This window comes from Falco rusticolus, chromosome 2, assembly GCF_015220075.1.
Source record: "Falco rusticolus isolate bFalRus1 chromosome 2, bFalRus1.pri, whole genome shotgun sequence".
Lineage (NCBI taxonomy): Eukaryota > Metazoa > Chordata > Aves > Falconiformes > Falconidae > Falco > Falco rusticolus.
In genome coordinates this window covers 77,239,884-77,258,312 of record NC_051188.1, presented here as the reverse complement: position 1 = coordinate 77,258,312, position 18,429 = coordinate 77,239,884, and the positions used below count along the sequence as shown (strand labels likewise).

Below are 18,429 nucleotides of genomic sequence, written 5' to 3'. Positions count from 1 at the left end.
AAAGTTTATAGGCCTATTTGCTTTATTACATAACTTAAGTGAAATAACACAGTAAATTGTCATTTAGACACCATTGAATTGTTTATTTCAAGACCAAAAAGTTACTATTTGTTGACATGGAAACAATTTTGTGGTTTTGACTTACACGTTCAGTCATGTTGGGTCTGATATTGTACTTGTACTTGTGTAAATATATCTTTTAAAAGATTCATGTGTAGATGGGTATAAAATCCTGTAGAGCTGATGCTCATTGCAGAAAGGGTATATGGGTTTTCATTCAAATCAAACAAAGGTAAGAAAAAATCTGAATTGAAACCTAACATATGTCTATCTTTTTCTCTGATTCTACTAAAAAAAATATTAAAAAACCAAAACCATGAGTTGAGTCCATTTTACTTTCGTGCATTCGATTTGCTTTGTAGACAAAGCCACAGACTGACCTAAGCAGACCTGTTGTTGAATGTGGAGGTCCTTCTATAGAATATGAGCATCAGGCAGATCCAGCCTGCAGCTGCACTCTCATTGCCTGAAAATAAAAGCACAGAACCCTTCAAGCTCCACGCAACTATTTTTGAAGATAGTTCACAGAGACATTGAATGGAAAAGCTACTTCAAAAATTTTTGACTGTAGCTTTGAGAGCAGCAGTGCTCATGAAAAAGAAACATTTCTTGTAACTCCCTCTTATATAGACTCCTTGGCATCTGACAGTGTGGTTAACTCAGGCTGCTGTCATGATACTGGTAGGAATTTAGTATTTCTGAGACCTCCACAGACTGTTAAATGCTGCTATGCCTAACTTTCAGAATCTAACTGAAGATCTGAAAGAAATCTAAAAGCCTAAATACCAGCCAAAGTTTCAAAAGTGATTGGGGGGAGGCCAGACAGAGTGATGGATGAGGCTCATTTCCTTAGGAAACACGGCTCAGGTACTATTCTGCACTTACAGTTTCCAGGTTATCAAAATAGCACAACCTGAGAAACAAAAAATTGACCCAGCTGAAATTATGGAGTTTTTTTAAAAAATGTCTTTTTCTAAATATCTTTTTAAATGTCACTTCCAGCCTTATCTCTCAGTTATTTTTCCTCTGCAGTCTACAAACTGCACAAAGTAGAAATGGGAAGTCAGTAGCAAGAAACTAGGTCTCTGTATTTCACTGTGACTTCCTTTGGCAGGGAAAGAGGATGAAGCTAGTGATGGCCTAATTATTTAGATTAAAGAAAGCAGCCAGAATCCCGGTATCAGCTGCATTAAGAAATAGGAGGGGGATGGAAAGAACATGGCAGCTGCTCAGCTAAGCTAAGGAATTGTAAGAGGGGTAACTGCCTGGTCCCTGCGGCAATGTTATTTGTGAGGCACTGTTTGGATGCAAGAGTTTTGTATGTTAGGCCAAGTGAACGTCACTCACCTCACCTGACAGAAAACTGCGGACATCCACCAGGTCACCACCACACAACACAGCAGCAATCAGATATGTTGTTTCTCCAGCATCTATGAGAAAAAAATTTAGTAATTTTTCTTCTCAAGTGTGCAAAAAAGATGAATTAAAATCCTGCCTGATTTTTGTAAGGGAGGAGAACCTTGCTCTTCTGAAATATGTCAGTAGAAGCAAAAGCCACCAAAATCCTCCTTTGACTGCAAAGAAGTTATCAAGAAAGAAATCTCCGTTACCACATTAAAAATACCAAAAAAAAGTTATTTGCTGTTTCAGTTTTCCCAGTCTTTCCAGCCCCTTCTGTAACCTCATGCAACAGTAACAGCAGAAGGAAAACCAAGATGTGTAGGCAATGTCTGTGACCTGGGGGCAGCCTGTTTGGGGTGCAGCTGGTTATAAACTGAAGGGTAAAGAAAAATATAACTTAAGGACAGAAGTTTGTGACACTTTTTCATTCTTCTTTTGAGAACTAGGGGGTAGGAAGAATCTTGTCTCTGTATTTCAAAGGCATTCCATTCTCTGTAGTCCGTATTTTTTGAAAAAGCAGATATAGCAAGTGACAACTGTTTCGAGCTTAAACACCTCATCTTTACCAATGGCACTCAAATTGCTCTCCCAAAACCTTGCTTCACTAGGAAGCTGATGGTGGGCAAAATCAGCTGCAAAGTAGCAGTCAGTGGTGTGTGTGTACACTGTTTTGCATCGTAGCACGCACATACACTACCCAGAGTGCCAGTTCTAGGTGCTTGCCCGAGTGAATGATCATCTTGACTTAGGGAAAATTTACTTAGTGTAGGTGATGTTTTGCAGAGAAAAAGTAAACACTCTCAAAGCCATCTGGGATCCCCTAACCCTAAGCTGCTTATCAGGTCCAAGATCTGTATCAATACATAGCAGCTTCTGCTCATTTCTGTAGGAAAGTACTAGAAGTTCTTGTGCTTGGTCTGCAGACTTACTTCACTGCAAAAGTCATTGGCTTCAGTCAGCTGGTACAGCATACTGATTGAATCAAGCCCTTCCTTTCTGACAAAAATATTCTCCATTCTTCCTGTGCCTTATATTTATGATAGTTCATTGGTCAAAGCAAAGCAAGAGGTCAGAGTACGTCTGTGCAGCAGTCAAGATGGTTCCAACACCTGCCCAAATAGCTCTGTGAATATTCAGGCACAAAGCCATCTCAAGGTTGTTCAGCAATACAGGCAAAAACTGTATTTGGCTATCTCAAGCACAAAGATTCAAGTAAAGCCACTCTTACTTCAGGAAGTGGAGGAAAAAAAGGACAAGAATAGAGTTGGGATAGAAAACAGCAAGGAGAGAGAAGGGCTGTCTTCTCCTGCCAAATGAAAGTGGTAAAATTGGTGGTATCAGCTCCTCTTGTGCAAGTCTATTTCTCTCCTCTCTAGTGACATGACTGGGAAGATAGACTTCGACAAGGGCAACAGCTGCCTGCTTTGATTTCTAAACTTTTCACATACAGGAATACACATCGGGCCCACCACCAATGTGACTACACCTACAACACTAAATAAAACCAGGCCACGAGTTGTTCTGCAACCTTGAGAGCAAGTGATACAGGATGTCCATACCACACTGCAGAGCACTTGGCCCTGAGTCTTGTGTGGACTTTATGTCTCTTGGTTTCAAGGCATAATTAATATATTAACAGTGATCTTCTTTCCAGTTCAAAACATCTGAAATAACATAAAGCCTGTGTTGCAGACCAAGGTTGTATGTTGCTTGATGCAGAGGTGGCATGAGAGCCTGTGGAGGTGTCTGAGGGAACAAAATCTGCTGGGACAGTGTTGGCAGATGACAGTGAAAGAAACCAAACTTGATGCAATCTCATCCATGCTGTCTAATGGGAGCAGTCCCTGGCACATACTGTCTCCCAAACTATTCCCATGTATTGTCTCAGAGCAGTAGTTGGCATGGGCCACAGCCAAGATGTGTAGCTTGCCAACATGAAGTACAGATAACCAGTCTTGGACAGGCCAACCAAGCTCTTATTTACACTTCAGATTCCAGAAACCACCAGGAGCACTCCTCAGATATCAGTGACATTACAGGTACAGAATTAAATGAGTAAGAATTATCAGCTAATTTTTGTTCCTAGAGTTTTCAGTTGGGAAAATTTTAATGGGAAAAAATCTTAAGAAGAAGGAGCTTCTTCTCCCAGTCTCTTCTCATAAAACTTGAAAACACTCTTTCTCCATGTAAGCAGTAAGGAAAATATGTGGAGAAACCAGGATTCAACCAGCCCTCACACAACTTCCCCTGAAAATCAACAGCTCAGATGCAAAAGAGAAGCTGCAGAGAAGACTAAGCCATACTCTTCTCAGAAGTGCACAGGGAAAAACAAGGAGCAATGGGCACAAGCTGCAGTGAGGGAAATTCCAATAAGATACAAAAAAACCAAAAAATTCCCTAATGTGCGAGGTATAGCGCTGGGACAGGGCCCAGAGATGCTGTGGAAAGTCCCATCCTTGGCCCTGAGCAACACAATCCAACTCTAAAATTGGTCCCATGTTCAGCAGGGGTTTGGTCAACAGACCTTTACAGGTCCCTTCTGACCCAAAATATTCTGTGATGTTAAGCAGGTTTTAAACGTATTTATTTTTTATTTCTAGTAGTCAAAGCATGTAAACAAAGTTTAAAACTGATAACAGTCAGGTCAGTATACTGCCTTCACGCTTTCTCCTTTTCCTGGTACACCCTACACAGATGAAAAGCTGAGTTCTTAGTAAATCTCTGAAGTAATAATGCAACGGACAAGTAAAAATTTTGGCATTAGTACATGATAGTAACTGGCAGAAATAGCTGGAGCTGAGTAACTGCAAAAAGAAATCTCTCAGGGGGCACATCAGACAATGACACATAACAGCAGCTCAGGGAGACATACATCCGAGACAGAGGCATCAGAAAGAAAGCATGCGGCCAGTATTTGCAGCTACTAAGACCTGTCAGCACTGTGACTCATTAATGATCCCTATTATCCCTACTACAGCAGTTGTCAGAAGTTTTGCCACATGGAAGTACTAGACATGAGCCAAGGTCTGATGTTGCCAGGTGGCATGACTCAGGGTTGGACACCTGTGCTGTCTGTGCCACTGACCTTGCTCCACTGCTTGCAGCAGCAGTGACAATAGTATGCATTTCCCAAGTGCAAAAAGTGCATCCTTTCTATCTTCCTCACTACTTCAGAAGAAACACTGCTTCTGAGAAGGCTGCTTTCTGCATTGGTTGTGGATAGGACAAGAACACTATAGCAAAGCAGACTGACATCTGATTTTTTCCAAAAGAGGTAACTACCTCTCTGACTTCTTTGTATGTTGCTATAAGCAATTGCATGCAAGATTCTCTGAGTTTAATGCCAGCCTTGCACAGTTATCATGACCAGGAATCCTCATGCTGCCTTTCTTGTAGTCCTCCATTGTCTAGTCATGGTAGGCCATGATTTTCAGAGTAACCACCGCTCCCTCCATCACATTGAGCTTTGGCCCCATTGTTCAACATTCTCTGAAATTGCATGGGGCACCTATTCATCTCCCTTTTGTAGCTCTATGGGCCTGTCATTCTCAGACCTTCCTATTCATTACTTGCTTAAGGTGAAAACATCTTTGCTTTTGCCTTTCTGATGAGAGCAAGGGAACAAAAGTGGGGAGGTTGAGTGTGAAGAAGTAATAAGGACTAGATAAGGGTGATAGACCATCTGCTGTAAAGGATAAGGAGTTGTTAATTCAACATATAGCTTGTGACAGACATAACTTGTACCATCCAGGGGAATATGATGAATAAGAACATGGCACAAGCCAGAGCACATACACAATATCAGCAGTAGCCCACAAATGCACTGAGTCTGCTCAAAAGAGTAACATCTAGACTGGACTGAACTGGGCCCCCAGAAACCCTCTGGACATTGGTCCCAGTCACCACATACGTAAGGGTCAATGGCCAGCATATATGATGACATCAAAAACAATAGGTTAATTTGTGTAGATTCACAGGCTATCAGGAGAACCCTTACCTGCTCTGAACAACCTCTAGCTCAAGCTTTTCTGGAAGGGAAAAGCCTGGTAAAAATCATGTATAACTAGACTAATCAGAAAGGAGCAGAGATATGTAGCAGCAAACTTTCCATATTCCAAGAATCTATTTTCAATGCCGAGCATTTGAACTAGAGATGGGTCTGAATTATCACTGACTCCAAGCACTCAGACTCAGACTTCAGGTAGTAAACAAGTTTCGTAATCCCATTCGGGATCCCCAGCCTAATGAAAGGCAGAAGAAGCTCATAATCAACTGCCTCCACACATCTTTGCAGGTTCAGAATGTGTAGCCTTTTTACACTGCCCATATATGTAACAGAGCCGAGGCTGTTTGGCCTCCCTGTGCTTCAAACGAAGCTACATTTAGCAAAGCAGATGTAAAAGCAGCATTCTGAGGCCTTTAGTGGTAAATTCTGTAAAAAAATTGGTTAGAATCCAAGACAAAAACTGCAAGGTCAAATGACTAGCAAAAAAGAGTCGTGTTTTTTTAAATTCACGTATCAGCTTCATTTTCCACCCTCCATAATAAAAAGCCCAAGAATGAGAAATAAATGGAAATGTTTGTACTGCATAGAGGCAAAGCATTACTCAGGCTGGTTTTTTGCAGCTGTAAAGGCTTAAAGGAAATGAAAATAGTAGAACACCATTTTTATCAAGTTGGATTAGAAGGCAACGATGAGGCAGGTAGTGTGAAAAAACAAGGTATCATCCTTAACAGCCTCTTTTCTAATCATGCATATACTTCAGTTTACATTTCTTTTCTAGTGAAAACTGCTGCTGAAATAAATTTAAGTCATACACATGCTCTCTCTGAAATTGTATTTATGATTCTATGGGTGCAAATAAGTAATTTTGTTCTTGAAGAAATTTGCCAAGTCAGTGTTTATTGAACATTTCTACATTTCAAAATGAGGACTAGACAATGTTCCCAGCTGAGTGAATAGACAATCTTGCATTGATTTCAACAATGCAGGATCAGATCCTAATTCCTTTCTTTTTCAGAAGAAAATCTGCATTTTGTGATAATGACTGCTCACAATTGTTAGCTGATCATAAAAGGCTCCATTTTTTTTCTGTAAACAAGACCCTTTCTCCTCATATCTAGTGGAAATACACAGCGTCTCGCAGTACAGATTACCTGGTCTCACTGAGATCAATACAGGCTGAGTTCATCAAACATGCAAATCCTCCTCTATTCTGAGAATATCTGGTCCTGTGCCCTCAGTGCTCATCAGACATAAGATTTTACAAAGCTCAGAAACAGTAACTAAAACCAGCCCAAGATCAGGCAAAGCATTTCAAAAGCTTCCAGTCTGCTTCCTCTACCTGACTTCTTCCATCACAAGCAAGAGAAGAAACAAAGACACAGACTTAAAGCAGAGTGTTGAACACTGTGGAAAATGTCTTCTGCTGTGCAGTGCTACACCTTCTTCCCCTGATGTCAAAGCCTAACAACCTTGCAGAGGCAGCAGGGACCAGAAATAGCCACCTGGTACTGCCAAATATTCCACAGATGAGTTCAGTGTCAGGGAGACTTGTGATCACAGCAAATGAGAGGTGAATACCGAAGACTGTGCAAAAAAGGCAAGCTTGGACCTTACAAATGCAAACAACTGCATAACTTCAAAGTTGTCCTCATCCTGTCAGGAAAGTAGGGATGCAGACAGAAATCACAGTCAAAATTATGTCTGCTTAATATTTGTATATGTGCAATAAAGCCCATGAGAACAACTTGTAGATTATAAATGATTTTTTTTTAAATTCACAAATCTTCAATGAATTTGCATACAAATCATTCACAACTATGTTAAAAGAGATCAGATTAGTCCGCTAAATTACAGTTAAACCTTCACTGAACTCTATATCAGCTTGTGTTACTAAAAGGTCAGTTATAATTTGTAATATTCTCTGTTGAAACTCCTAATTATTTTGCAGGTCATCCTACAACACTAATATTTTATACAGTCAAAATAGGCTACAAGTATTTAAACTAGACAAGTACACCTTTTACATACCTCCTTTTTCTTTGTATTTGTATAGTACCATAATAAGATCTCTGAAGCAGTACCAATGTAAAAAAAAAATCACATTGCTAATTATAAAATGATTCCTTAGGGACTATAGTAATATGTTACATTTACAGCGACAAATGTGGTGAGAACATCTCCTGTACAGCTCATAGTTTGTTGTTGACTCTGCATTCATGTTATTCCATAGACTCCAAATAAAAAGGTGTGCTTGGAAACACTGGATTGTACCTTTCCAATGCTGTTCTGGAATAGACAAGACCAGGGCAACAACACTGGTTGCATCTTTACTAGAAAATAAAACGCTCCCAAGCACTGGCACCCAACTCCTTGTATCATAAAATTCCTGGAAAAGCCCCTGGCATGGTGTTTTGACCAGTGCAGAACTGAGTACACACAATTCCTGGCCACATTTCAGGTGTTAGCATGGGACACAGACTATTCCTAATAAGCAGATTGTATGAGACTACCCTGCTTTGAAAACAGCAGGAGTTCAATAACAAAAGTGTGGGCTGTACCACTCCGTTTAGCCACCAAGCTAAAGAACAGGCCTGGGCAGATTTAGTTTACTAATACAGCCATAGCCAGTACATACTGCTATGATGAAACACATGAGAACTATTCTGGGACTTGTTTAGGAGAAATCCTTGTCATTTGCTGACAGAACAAGCCACTGAAATCTCATCCCTCTTGTATGCATTTGCCTAAAAGACTCACTGAAACAAATACGTAGAACAGAATAATCTAAATTGGCCTAAACTGGCACAGTATTGTTACCTGGCCATTGTGTTCAAACAAACATAATGTTTACTGGGAGAGGGGAAAGCATTCAGTTTTGTTAGGTTTTGTTGTTTGTTGTTGTTTGTTGGGTGTTTTTTTTTGGGGGGTGCCGTGCAGATTAATAATATGTGTATATTTTTGTCACGAAGAAAAGCGGAGAGAGTAAAAATAGCTCTCAAGTGAGATAGCTGCTATTCACTCCCCTGTTCCTGGAACCATGACAGCCATTATATAACCAAAAGGAAAATTAAACGAAATAAACAGCATAGGCTAATTGGGTTGATATAGAGTAAAAATATAATTAGCCAAAGTGTTTTGTGGAAAAGGGGCTGACAATATGTGGCTTTTCCTCAGCCTTAGTGCTGAACAGGGATCCTACCATGTGTTTAAAACTTATTCATCAAGCATTTCCATGGAAACACTCAGATGCACAATCCTTGGATCACATATTTCATGAACTGCTTCTCCCAGGGTTCACTCTGGTGTGAGAACTCAGACCAGGAAAGGGTGACAGGCTGTGATTCTGATCTAGAAACCTCCCCATACAGGTATTCATTGGGTTTCACAGTAGAAGAATTTGGGTGAGGGAAAGAGTAAAAGGACATTTTGCAATAAGAAAAAGGCTGAAAACTTGACCTTAATTTTCCCTCTCAGAGACTGCCTGAGAGTTGAGAAATGACAGCACTGGGAAGAACCTGAAGAGTTTACAAAATGGCCGGATGCCCCCAGGGAGATTAAAATGTCTACAAGAGTATTAGTGAGATGCTGCACTGAGAGAGACTTCAGTTAAATGCAGTCAATGGGTTTCGTTGTCCAAAGCTTCCTTTCTTACATATCCAGATGGGAGTCAGCTCTGGTGTAACCTCTCAAAGTGAAGAAAAATCTTCCCACGTTGGAAGGGGCAGGTCTCTGAAGTCCACTTACAGTGACAGTGACAGCCCACCATCGTATGCTGGTGAACACAGTGGCTTCTTGCTCCTGCTACAGAACTTATGGCCACTTGAGAAAATGTGGCCCTTCAACCTCTCTTTGTGGGTCAGCTCATGTACTAGGAAAGGCAGGAAAAGCTGGTTATGATGCACAAGGGCTTAATCAACAGAAAGCATTTTGAAAGCATCAGTAAAATTTGTTGTATGAATAAAAGGTGCTTCATGGCTAGCAAGTACTTCCGTAGGAAATAAACGCTGTATGCAAAGCAGGCTAGAGGGGTACAGCATATGACTGGTAGGCATCCCTCGATGGGGTTGTCCCTTCAGACTTCTCCTAATGCCAGTAATAAAAATCAGCGCCTGTGTCCCCTCCCAGTCCTGCTATGGTTTTTTACTCACTCTGCCATTTCTGGTAAGAGATGCTCAGGCAGGGATGTCTAGGACATGGTTGCCTTTAATAGCAAGGTCAGAAGTAAGGTATATTCTCAAAGGCAACAGGGGACACCTGCACCCTGTCTCTGTGTTCATGCCAGGCCCTAACTGGGAGGGGAAAGCAAAATATTCAGAATGCCTTAAAGATACACATTAAACCAGCATTACTACTCTAACATACAGACCACTAAAGCCTCAAAAGCCAGAGCCTTCACAGGCTATTCAAAAGTATTTGAGGGGTCTATTACTGCAGTGATGTGATAGCTCCTGTGGACTGAAATTTCCTTAGGCACAATGGAGAGTTAAGCATGAAGTGTGAAGCCTTAACTTCAAATTTTCTGGCTTTGGCTTAAGTCTGCCTCACGAGGTTCCTGCAATGCCTTTTTATTGTGTTTATTTTGTCATACATTATACAGCATTAGCAGTAATGCAAACAGGCACACTGTCACTAACCAGGGTAAGTTCCTTCAGAACTGACTGCCTTGTGACATGACTTCCAGTGTTGCTGTTACCATCAGCCTGAATAATGCTCTTTAGACACAGCAGCAAACTGAAAAGGTGACACAGGATGGAGCTCACAGTCTTAAACACAGAGTTGCTATCAGGTCTCCATCCTACTGTTGGCCTTTGAGCTTTTCTTTTAACACAGAAAAGGCTGTGGGGCTGAACAGAGGCTTAGCTGGCAGTACAGAAGACCAGAAGGACAGACCACCAGCCTACAAACCTTTTTTTTTTTTTTCCCCTTAGGTATTTCAGTGACCCCTAAAACTTAATAAGGGTCTGTGATCTTTCTCCACAGGGACAAGTCTGCGCATCTTGAAAAAGCTACAGATGCTGTGAGACTCCACAGACGATCTGCTATGTAGCACATGTTTCTAAGAGTGAGAGACTAAAGTGCTCTTCGAGCCATACTGATCCACCAAGAGCAGCCCCTTGTGCAACCCTCTCTCTGGACAAAAGCCCAGGCATCCCTGGTAGCTCCTGCACACAAAAGGGTTTGGCTGTACCATCCAGGGCAGTGCCAGGTGGAGACACCCAAGCCCATGGGATGCCAGAGACAGGACAGCTGCATCAAGCAGGAGATTTGATGGGTTTATGCCCCCATTTCCCAGCCAGGCAAGAGGTACTCAGAGGCAACCAGAGCTCAGGGAAATGAAGTGCTGTCCAACCCAAGCTGCTTGCTCCCAGCTCTCTGCTTGAGCACGACAGGGCAGTCCACACCTGGGTCTGCACAGTGGTTGCCACAGCATGTTAGTGTAAACATGTCCCCCTGTACTTGGCACTGGTGAGGCTGCACCTCTTACTGTGTTTGGTTTGGGGCCCCCCACTTCAAGAGGGATGTTGAGGATCTGGAGTGTGGAATCTCCTGACAGCGAGTTGTAGCGAGGTGTGTGTTGGTCACTTTCCCCAAGTAACGAGCAACAGGACAAGAGGAAATAGCTTCAAGTTCCACCAGGGGAGATTTAGATTGGATATTAGGAAAAAATTCTTCACTAAAAGGGTGGTCAAGCATTGGAACAGGCTGCCCAGGGAGATGGCGGAGTCACCATCCCGGGAGGTGTTTCAGAAACATATAGATGCAGTGTTTAGAGACCTGGTTTAGTGATGGACTTGGCAGTCCTGGGCTGATGATTGGACTCAACGATCTTAAAGATCTTTTCCAACCTAAATGATTCTATGGTTCTACTGTTCTATGAAACCATGGCCATTGCAGGGCACAATGACAACATGCAGGTCAGCGCCCTGACTGTTAAAGAAGAGCATCTCCATAAACCAACGGTACAACATTACATCAGTGCTACTATATTCAGAGCCAAATGCCTAGGCAGAGCCAGCAGAAGCCTTTTCCCTTCACAGTCTGGCAGCAGAATGATAACGGTTTGCCAGAAGGGAGAAAATTAGGAGTTAAAGAGCTGAAATTCCTGCAGAAACAAGCCCCAGAGTGCAGTAGGGTTTCCAGTAAAAGACAACACTTACCCCAGACCTCACTGTGTCTGCAGCTTCATGCAATACACATTTGATTAAACCACCCTCCTCCTCAGTAAACTCTTTTTTCTTGCTTATAAACATAATGAAGCTATTTATGTCAAAAGGCTGAGAAACTAAAATATTTTTTTATAAAAAAAAGAGGCAGTTACTCTCATTTCTGGGTTTTAAATTCTTGTAAGACACTAATGGAGTAATGCTGTTTAGGCCCATACTGTTACAGAAAAGGGTACACTTGAATTAAAGGCCACAGGCATATTGAATTAAAATGAAATCATGTGCTGAAGTACTGTATATTTTACATTACTGGGAGAAGGACACAATTCCCTGTCTCATTACGAGTGAGACATTGATTTTCTACGGAAATGTGCCTGAATTGCTCTTGGTATACATTACACTGTAGCCCACCTTTCCTTCAACAAGGGTAGGACTGGTTCTTTCTACAAATTGATGGTTTTTTTTAAACTCCTTATGCTTACTTAATACTTTCTCCATAGCAATTCAATTGATGGGAAAAAATGTTCAACAATCGCTCATTTTCTCTGCTCACCTTGTTGACTAAAACCCCCAAGTGAACCCATTTCTTCATTTATATCCGCTATCTCCCAGAAGATCTTTATTGGTGCATAAGAAATCTCATTTATTAAACTGTAAAGGAGGGTAGGGGGAAGAAAGATATGCAGAATTTAAATATGGGTACAGATAGGATGACCTGATAGATAGGAAACAAGAGTTTTCCTTCATATTATTTCTCTTTAACAATAAAGTGAGCATGCTTGGCATCATTTGACATTTGTGTTGTTCTATAAGAGGTGATCAAAGAACTAGAATGATAATTTTATTGATTAATATCAATTTCATGCCAATAATACAGGAAGAAGGTGTGTGTTGACTTAGAGAAATAATAAGAAAAATAATGCCTGTCTTTTTCTTGTTTTTTTTTTTCATGGCAGCTAACGTACTGGAAGAAGACTCAATGGAGCAGGACATAGAGAGCCCTGTCACTATTCATCAGCCAAAGTTGCCCAAACAAGCTAGAGAGGATCTGCCAAAAAATATAAACAAAGAATGTGCCAAGAGAAAAATCCAGAGGTATGTTAGGAAAGATGGGAAATGCAACGTCCACCATGGGAATGTCAGAGAGACTTACCGTTACTTGACTGACATCTTCACTACCTTAGTCGATCTCAAGTGGAGGTTCAACCTGTTGATTTTTGTCATGGTTTACACTGTGACCTGGCTCTTCTTTGGAATGATATGGTGGCTAATTGCCTACATGCGAGGAGATATGGATCACATAGGGGACAGCACGTGGACCCCATGCGTCAGCAACCTCAATGGGTTTGTCTCAGCCTTTTTATTCTCAATTGAGACAGAAACCACCATTGGGTATGGTTACCGGGTCATCACGGACAAGTGTCCTGAGGGAATTATTCTGCTTTTAGTGCAGTCTGTTTTAGGTTCTATCGTCAACGCTTTCATGGTTGGCTGCATGTTTGTGAAAATATCCCAACCCAAGAAGAGGGCAGAAACCTTGGTTTTCTCTACAAACGCAGTTATTTCCATGCGGGATGGAAAGCTGTGTCTGATGTTCCGAGTAGGAGACCTTAGGAATTCACACATTGTAGAGGCATCAATACGAGCCAAGTTGATCAAATCCAAACAGACAAAGGAGGGGGAATTTATACCACTCAACCAGACAGATATCAACGTAGGTTATTACACAGGGGATGATCGTCTCTTTTTGGTTTCACCACTGATCATCAGCCATGAAATTAACCAGCAGAGTCCTTTCTGGGAGATTTCCAAAGCCCAGTTGCCCAAAGAGGAGCTAGAAATTGTTGTAATCCTAGAAGGAATGGTGGAGGCAACAGGTAACATTTCTTATACTTTGTATAAGGTAAATGCTTTAATTTTAGAAAGGAAAATCAGTGGTTTTGCTTCACTTTAAAGGAATCACTTCAATAGTCATTACATTTGAAAAAAGCATCAGTTGTCTGGTTAGCTTCAAAATTAAAAGCATGCCCAGTTTAATTGTCTGTTCCATCTTGCCTAATGGATTTAGTGTTGTTTGTGCTCTGTTTGGAAAATGGGATAGTATTTCTCATTTTCTAAATTTTTCACAGCATGTCACCCAGTTATTTGTCATTCTATTGCAGGAGCAACTCAACCACTAGGACCTTGTGGGATAAAATGATTTAGAAAGCAAAATTCAATACAAAACTCTGTGTATGATTAACATGGAAGCACCATAGTTCCTGCTGCTTCCTATCACCCATGGGTAACTGCATAATAACTGCCTGCCATGTGAAATTCCTAGCCTGTCTGGATCCAGTAGGAAGTGATAATATGTTCAGGTTTCTCTTTTTGCTTGCTTGTTTGCTTGGTTTTGTTTTAACTTGTAACATGGGGCTTGTTCCACTTTAGTTCACAAAAAATCTGTCTGATTTTGTATTTCACTGAGGCCCCCTACACACTGCAGAAGTGTACAGAACACTTAAAGCTGGTATATATAAACAAGGCATGTTATGTCACCAGACTCTTGTTGAGAGGCTATTTGGTCATTACCTACAATTATATATCAGAACATCAGATATCACCTGACGTGGAGAAAATAGTGCTTGGAATTCACAGCAAATGAACTAGTAATGTTCTTCTTTGCGTTAAAGTCAGAATAGGAGGAGGAAACTTTCTCTAAAACTGCTGTATTTCCTGCAATCAGAGTGATGGTACGCTTGTTTTAGGAGGTGGAGGTATTTTTTCCCTCTTAATGAAAGCATCTGACTCTCTGAAGTCAGTAAACAGAATCAATACAAGGAAATGGTGATTAGAAAATGAAGAAAAGATGTGCTTAGGGAGAGGGAAGCACTGAGTATAGAAATAGAACCAGATTTGCCTTTTTTCCCCACTACTGTAGCAAAAGCTAGGAAAGTTTGAGGATGCAGATTAAACATCTCTGACAGAGGTACAACCTTTCTAACCGTGACTCATGTTTTGCAACTGGAGCCAGGAAATAAAGAGCAGTCTCTTACTAGAACATGTGTGTGCCTTTCACACATCTATTATGTGGTGTCAGAAGAAAACTGCATTTGTCACCATATAATAAACGTGTGAGACAAAAATGGAGGAAAAAAAAAAGTTGAAAGGAACTTGGCAGAGAATTTGAAGTGGTAAATGCAAGGCTTCCAGATTTTCCAGGAAGTAGGTGGTACTAAAGAGAAATCAAAGTTAAATGTTTACAGCTTCTGATATGTGCAGTAGGAACAGAGGTTTCAAACATCTGCATCACCTTCGGCTGATACGATGAGGAAAATGCTGTTTGTTAGCTAAAACCATTTTGAAATCTCTGAAATGCAGCGAAATGAACTTGACATCCCAAAGAGCAGTGGATATTTTCAGGTTTACTGAACACCAAGTTTTCCGTGAAGATGATTGGCAAGTAGTAGAAGTATAAAAACTAGTCTCTCCGAAAATGCCTGTAATATCAAAAGAGAGTATACTTCTGCAGTGCATCAAATGTAGCCTTGTCTCAAGCCTCATCACTCTTCCTTGGTTAATTCTCCCTCTCTTACCTCATCTTTACCCCTGCACACTAGCACGGGTGTCTGGGCTCTCTTTTGCTGCTCGGATACTGACCGCATCTTCCACTCAGCCATTATCAGCCTTCAGTGGACGAGCCTACCTCTCAAACTGCTCGGGCTAGCAAAGTTTAAGTTAAAATGCTAGAAGACTCCATATTAACAAAGAAACTGGATGCAGTGATTTGAAAACCCACTGAAGCCATCCAAGATTCGGGTGTTACCCTGGCACTGGATAGGTAGCCGCATTTACCATTTTAAGCTGCTCCATTTTGTTCTGTTTGGGTTGGCTCTCTAGCTGCATGAGATATGAGGGGAGGGCATCGAATAATGCCACTTAACTATGGCATCAGGAAGATTAATGTCATAATTATCAGCACAATTTCCAGAACATGTTTGTGCAGAAGTAGCCAGTGATTCTGTCCTTTGCCCACACACATAGGGTTATTTTTGTCAAAGGTGCAACCAGGCCAACTTTCTACCAAAATTAGACATTTTCCCTCTTTTATTCTACAAATATTTTCCAGTTACATCCTGGCAAACACTGAAAGCAAATTTAGGCCATTGTTTATTCACATGTCCTTCTTGCACGCGATGTGGAGTGAGAGCAGCAAAAGTTGCTAACAGCAGCAGCCTCCAACCCTGGAGAGCAAGCAATACGCTACCCATCATACCTGCCAACACTGGTCAAAGTCATGGGATACAAAAACATTAAAGCTGAACCTAAGAAACTGTGACCTCAGTTACAGCAAGTGTCATTCAGTATCATTGCTCATGGGTCAAAACCAGGCTGAGATCGTTAGTTTATGTTATTCATCAGAAAAGCCACTCCCAAGGCTGACAAGTTAAAACAATCCTTTCTCTGTTTTCAGAGCTTCCCCACTCACTCTGACAACACTTACGCCTTTAATGAGAAGTAACACAGTGTGAAAATGTGAAGTATAAACATTTGCTATTATTTTTATTAAAGGTTGATACTATACTGTTTAAAGTTTTACTGAGCAGGTGATATCATTTTATACATATATAATACTTTCAACCTCAAGGGCTCCAAAAGCACATCTACCTGTAGTATGAAACATAATTGTTTATGTAGTGTCATGTGAACTCTACATTGCATGCTAGGACAGGAAATGAAAACTAATGCATTTTATTAAATGAATTTGAAATAATTAACCAAACCGAAATTCAGCAGAAAGATCAAACCAAGGACCCCCTAATTCCCCCTGGAAGCATCACCATAACTTTCTGAAATGCAAAAAGAAGTAGCTATGACTTTACCAAGGCAGATATCAAAATATTAACTTGGGAAGTATCACTACACCTTGACTATTCACATTCATTCTACCATGAAGATTACTTTGAGGGCAGAATCTTCAATAAGGCACTTTAAACAGGACATGAAGTCAATCTGACTTCTTCATACAGCATCAGCAAAAACTCAAAATGAGGCTGTTTTTAAAAATGTTTATGGATCCTTCCTTCCAACATGCATCTTTCTTTATTTATGTACAATGACATTCAAAAGTATCCCTTTCGGTTCAAAGGATAACACTTCTGCAAATATTTATTCCTGTGGTTTTCCTGATACTGATGCACATCTCTCAGGTGTCCAAAAAACCCGATCATGGTGTGAAATATGTCAGGCTGCCATGAAGCACCAACAAACCTTCAGGAAAAGGGGGCGAAAGTCCAACGAAGCCTCACCATATCTGAAGGACGTATCTGTTATTTCCAGCCCCCATTTTGCAGCCCCCATTGCATTTTTCACCATGCTAACAGCAGGTAGAAGTGCCAATGCAATGCAAGGATCATTTATAACTCTGCAAAAACTAAATTAACAGTCACCTTTAATAGGGAAGCCTTTTCTGAGGCATTTATGCTGCTTTTAGTGGCATTGACAGAATAGCCCCATACCAGCAAAGGGTCTGGTCCCACACTAACGCAGTACTAAACAGCAGGATTCTGGCATCCCTCCGTTCCTCATGGGAGAGCTGTAACATTAAATGCAAATGAACTAACTGGAAAGAACATGACTAACATGCTGATCTCATTTCAGCAGTATTTGATATTTGCCATTCAAAATAGTTGGTTTATATTAAAGTGCCACCACTGTTTTCATGTTATTTTCTGGATACCACTTAAGAGATTTGTTAGAGACCAATTAAGAGATTTGATAGAGTATGCACATTTATAGTAATGGAATTTGAGAAATTATTTTTTTTTCCTTGGACCAAAAAAAAACTTGGGCTCAAAGATCCTAAACTCTGTCTCCCCTAAACAGCAGGCACAAAAGCCTGGATTTAAAGAAGTTTAATTTAAAAAAAATATATACTATTAAGAGTTTTTAATGATAATTTAGTAGCCTCTTCCTAAAAATAGGATTGAAATTTTAAAGCCTTTTTCACCTGGTGAAATCTATTTTTAAGGAAGATCTTATCAGCAGCATCAAACTAGTAATTTTAAAAAATTAAACAAGACTTCCAATTGTATAATTCTGATATAGGAAATAAACTGAGACCAAGAAAAGGAAAGTATTTTAAGTTGGGGAGTATGAAGTGGGAAAGTGACGTATGTTATGATAGCTGAAGAAACTGAACAAGAAAGAAAGAAACTGAGAAACTCAAAGAGAAGGATTTACAAAAAAAAGGAGAAAGAAGAAGAGAAGTACCCTGAACAGCCCATAGCCTTGTTGGTAATGTGGCTCCTGAATCATACGCAGACTGGTTCAAATCACTCACCTAAACATGCATTAATTTACAGACAACAGCATTTTCTAACACGGGAGAGGAATATGAGGTATTTCATCCCACTTAAGCCGGCAATACCCTCAATCTTGGTGAAGTTGTATCAGGCCTGTAGGGTGCACTAGATGACACTGGCAATTCCTTCTGCCTAAAAATAAAAATATGAAAACTGAAACCGTATCAAGGAAGAGAAAATGATCTACATGTTTATAACTGTCAAAAAAATAAGCAACAAAGCTAGACAGATAACTTTAGGTTAGTGTGGATAATTTTACAGATAAACTCATAATAGTATGCATTTCCAATTCTGACACATGGACAGCTTGAGAGCAGTATTTGCTGAATGGTTTATAGATACGTAAACAAACACACTTGCCAGCTGTGGAAAATGTGTGTGGAAAGCAATAAAACATTCACAGAGAAGGTTATTTATATAGTAAATTATGCTATCGACTAGACAAACATTTTAT

The 18,429-nt window shown here is 40.5% G+C and overlaps 1 protein-coding gene across 2 annotated transcripts in view; it reads left to right on the top strand.

Annotated features, from left to right (window-relative positions):
- Window positions 1–18,429, top strand: part of KCNJ6 (potassium inwardly rectifying channel subfamily J member 6) — a 159,060-nt gene that overhangs the window by 106,675 nt on the left and 33,956 nt on the right. For both annotated transcript variants that reach the window (XM_037378460.1, XM_037378459.1), the window contains one exon: window positions 12,588–13,508. In XM_037378460.1, coding sequence (XP_037234357.1) covers window positions 12,611–13,508 — 898 coding nt within the window. In that variant the 5' untranslated portion in view covers window positions 12,588–12,610. The remainder of the gene's footprint in view (window positions 1–12,587; window positions 13,509–18,429) is intronic.